Source organism: Dreissena polymorpha, chromosome 15, assembly GCF_020536995.1.
Source record: "Dreissena polymorpha isolate Duluth1 chromosome 15, UMN_Dpol_1.0, whole genome shotgun sequence".
Taxonomy (NCBI): domain Eukaryota; kingdom Metazoa; phylum Mollusca; class Bivalvia; order Myida; family Dreissenidae; genus Dreissena; species Dreissena polymorpha.
This window is the reverse complement of record NC_068369.1, coordinates 4,888,167-4,892,395: the sequence shown is the minus strand read 5'-3', so window position 1 is coordinate 4,892,395 and position 4,229 is coordinate 4,888,167. Positions and strand designations below refer to the sequence as shown.

Here is a 4,229-nt window from a genome sequence, read left to right as displayed (position 1 = left end):
TGAATTATTTTATTCTTAAAGTCTAATGCACACAGGTTAAGAGGTCGCCGTGGTGTAATAGATATGGTGTCCGCCTAGCGACCGGGAGGTCACGGGTTCGATCCCCGCTGTGGGAGCGTTCTTTCGATCTCCCATATAGACACCAAGTACTGGTTCTAGGCCCAGGAAACGGACTCGAGAGCATTTCAAATAAGTAGGAATTACTTTCTATGCAATCGAGCTAAAATAAATAGGTTTAAACTAATGGACAGCGCCAATTTGAAACAACACATCAACGTTGCATTTTATTTGCTAACAAAAAATCAGCAATGTTTCAAGAAGGCGAGGATTTGAGCGGCCAGGTCCGATGAGAGGTTAGGGGAGTTATTGATGTGCACGACGGAATCCCCGAGCTCCTCGATGGCGTTTGACCCCATTGAAGGTCCCACGCTCACCACCAGAACGTCTCTGCTCTTGCTTGCCAACACGGCGTGGTCCAAGAACATGATCCTGGAAAGTGGCGCGCTGTCGGAATCGGTAATGATTACAACGGTGTTAATAAACTGTGAGCGGTCGCCTCGAGATGGGGTAAACGTGTTGTGCACAAGGTACTCAATGGCCATAGTTGCGTCGGACCCCATATTTTTACCAACGAGGATGTCGCTGCTCTTAAGACTCTGCAGCAGGCTGGCCTGGTTGGTGTGATCATCCAGGTCAAACTTTGGGCTTACCTGGTTACTGTACGCAACCAAAGCTACCTGGTTCTGGCTCGAGCCGACCGGTATGGAGCTGACAACAGTGGCAAGCCCCAGCAGGATGTCGTTGTGATGTGAATGTAGGTCACGGGAACCTTCGTCTACCAGGAACACGATGTCCTTGGGGCAGCCGGTCACTGTACCTACTATAAAACGTTACCAAAGTTATTACTGAAAACATGTAATGTCCAATTTACGTTTGAAATTGTATTCATTTTCATTTACACGTATTCAGATACATACTGTGTTGTTTTAAATAAACAAATTTAGCAAACACAGTTTGCGGTTAATTTTGTTAGTTTCAAATAGTACACATGGTTACCTGATACAGTTGGAGGTGTTGCCGCACCGGCGGGATAATTGCAGTTGTCGGTTGTACAGCACGAGACCGACAGATCACGTGACTTTAATTCTCGTCTCCCAAATGCGATAGACAACCCGGATCCACCATCACAGTGCTGGAAGCATTGGCATACAAAACATCAACTATTCACAATTGTACTTACAGAAGTCTACTTTATTTAATATTACTACCGTTTAATGTTCGTCAAAACGGGTACACTGATACGTATATTAACTATTTGTGAATCATTTTTATGTATCAGTTAAATGTTCTTATGCATATAGACGTTACACATAATGCACTCATACATAAGACATTTTTCATAAAGATCCTTATTTAATCAGATACATTTAATATTTTAAAATAACGGGCTTGTGAACGATTGAAGTGAAATGAAACGAATTCTAATTAGCTGAACGTGGAGCGAACATATTATTTCACTGCCGGTTTTAATACACTTATTTTTTTCTGTTAACTGATAACATATACATTAGTTTCCGTAAGTTATATTATGCGTATCATTTCATGGTGAAAGTAAATTGAATTTACTTACTTGTTTCAAACTGTTACAGACAAAGATTAAATGAACCATGCGATCCTGTATTTTCATTAGCTTATATGCTATAAGTAAAGAGAAAAGTGTAATTTACAAACCAATATCCGAAGGCCGAACCTAAAATTTAGAATATAATATAATTGGAAAGATTACCACGAACCAAACAACGATAGACCTCAATCTTTCAACATATCTTTGCAATTGTCGTTATAAGTTCGAACGCTTCTACTTATTTTCCGCTATTTACTCTTGATATTTAAGCTCGATAGTTACACAAGTTACCTCGGAGGGAGCGCACGTCATCTCGTACTCGTGATGGCCGTCCACGAACGACTTGAGTTCCTTGAGCATGCAAGCCTGCAACAAGACATGAGGATGTGTAGGAGTATTGTTGAATGCAGTTTCCCATATACGCAGAGTTCGAGAGCGGTATTTGTCACTCCCATCCATCCGCTAAACAGTTGACCTTCGTTGGAGAGGATCGCTTCTCGACCAAAACAAATTTGTTCAATATTTTTACGATTTTAAGTATTTGTTTGGTGCAGATAATTATAAAAGTATTTGTTTTGTATCAAATTTAATATTGTCATTATCTTAAACAAGTCCTCTTCGCCTGTTTATATGCGTTGCTTTTTGCAAATACAAAACGAAACATGAATGCACTACTATAAAGTACAAAGATGAACAACTTTGGCACTGAAATTTCATGCTCTTAAACTAAATCATTGTGATACAAAGCATAAATATCCACGTATTTTATATTTAGGTCGTGTATAGACTATGGTCATGAATCCAGTGACATACATAACTTTATATACGAGTCTAGTGTACTGACCTCGCCCGACATGCACTGCTTGGTGGTGTTACACTCGGGAAAATCCAAGACAGTGGCGTTGCAGTGGTAGCATTCCAGCGCTATACGCGTGAACATTTATAGTATACAAACAAAAATGTACGTTATGTTATTTCGTTGTACGTAATTAAAACATTTATAATAACATTATGTTGTAATAGTCAATCCAACATTAAAATACCTTAACTCATATATATGTTACTTAATCGAAATTATGGCATGGCCTCGCCAAACACTAAGCACTGCTTGTCCTAACGACATGGCCTGCTGAACAAACATTTAAATAAATATTGTATTGACACCGTAATATTCTTATTAAAGTTAATGGTATAACATTAAGCCCAGTGTTTTCCTTTGTGCGTCATACTCACGGCATAATTTGCAGAACCTCGGACAGGCGGATTGACTGATGGCCGGGTCCGAACACAGATCCGGACGGCTGGCAGCCATTAGCTGGCACGCGCTCGTGCTGATGTCGTCACAACCAGGCTTGGGCGCCTGCGCCAGCACGGACGCACATGCGCACACTGTTGGAGTTGGGAAGAAATTAATAAGATAATACGTAAAATATAGATCTTGATTAAAGGACTATATCCCCATTCTTTTTGGAGGTTGAAATATGCATCAGCTTCTTGTAAACAATCTAATTAATTCGGTATGTAAATACATTTGGTAATTTACGTCCCTGACATCAACTACATGTTAATCGTAATTCGAACAACGTTACAAACCTACAAGAGACCTGCACAGTGCTTATAAAACAATCCTTTCTAACAAATAAATTAGATCACCAAATCACGAATGCAATTTAACACATCTGTACAAACTAAAGTGATAGTGATAGTATAGTGATTGGAATGAAAATAAAACAGAAAAATACACTTTATTAAATTTTAATAATAATATAATGTTTACCTTCGAGAATAAAGAATTATCGGTGTTTAATATAGTTTGATACAAATATAAAAAACGTATAAATGTATACCTGCACAGAATATGAAAGCTACCGGCGTGAACATTTTCTTTCAGAGTTCTTGTCCACTTTAGTTTAATGTCTCAAGATTCTATAAGATAAGGCGACGTATTCGTCTGAACCTTACGTAACGGCCCAAAATGTCTAATGTGCTAAATAAATCTATATGACTGACATTTATCCAAGTTTTGAGGTTATTAAACGACTTGTTGATAATGTGAATTCATAAACAGAGGGTCTTATATCGGTTGTTTCTTAGTATTTAAAAAAATGACATAATAGACGTCGATATCGCTGGTTTTTACCGCTTTTATTTGTCAGGTGAAGATTAAAAATGAGAATGTGCCCAGGCATAGGACCATTGCTAATAGAAACTTATAATTTAAAACGATATCATCTTTAGAAGAACAAGAACTACGAATAAACATTCAACTGTAAACAATTTTTTCCATACCGTGTCACTAAATTAAATATTTAATCCCTGCATGTGTAAACTGTGTACACGGTTGTTTAAACGTATATATGTTTGCAATTTACAACTTAAGACCCATGCAAGCCAATTGATAATTATGCCTTCACTGAATGTTTCAAACAAACAATAAATATGTGAGCGCAATATGATTTACAATGGTGGCGTGGAAGCTGGGAACCATTATAATATGTTTGTTATGACTTCGGACTTGTTTACTGAAATCTGAAACGATAAATAATACAAAATATATGCATAAATCAGCACTTATTAGTATGTTTTCATTAATGCGGGTTTTTAA

The 4,229-nt window shown here is 37.7% G+C and overlaps 1 protein-coding gene across 1 annotated transcript; it reads right to left on the bottom strand.

Annotated features, from left to right (window-relative positions):
• Window positions 1-271: 271 nt before the first annotated feature.
• On the bottom strand, window positions 272-3,629 carry LOC127861263 (uncharacterized). Its single transcript, XM_052399699.1, has 6 exons — window positions 3,472-3,629; window positions 2,858-3,013; window positions 2,469-2,548; window positions 1,916-1,990; window positions 1,057-1,192; window positions 272-880 (listed from the first exon to the last, which is right to left on the bottom strand). Exons 1-6 carry the CDS (start codon window positions 3,503-3,505, stop codon window positions 303-305), a joined length of 1,059 nt encoding a protein of 352 aa, XP_052255659.1. The 5' UTR covers window positions 3,506-3,629; the 3' UTR covers window positions 272-302.
• Between the last annotated feature and the right edge of the window lie 600 nt (window positions 3,630-4,229).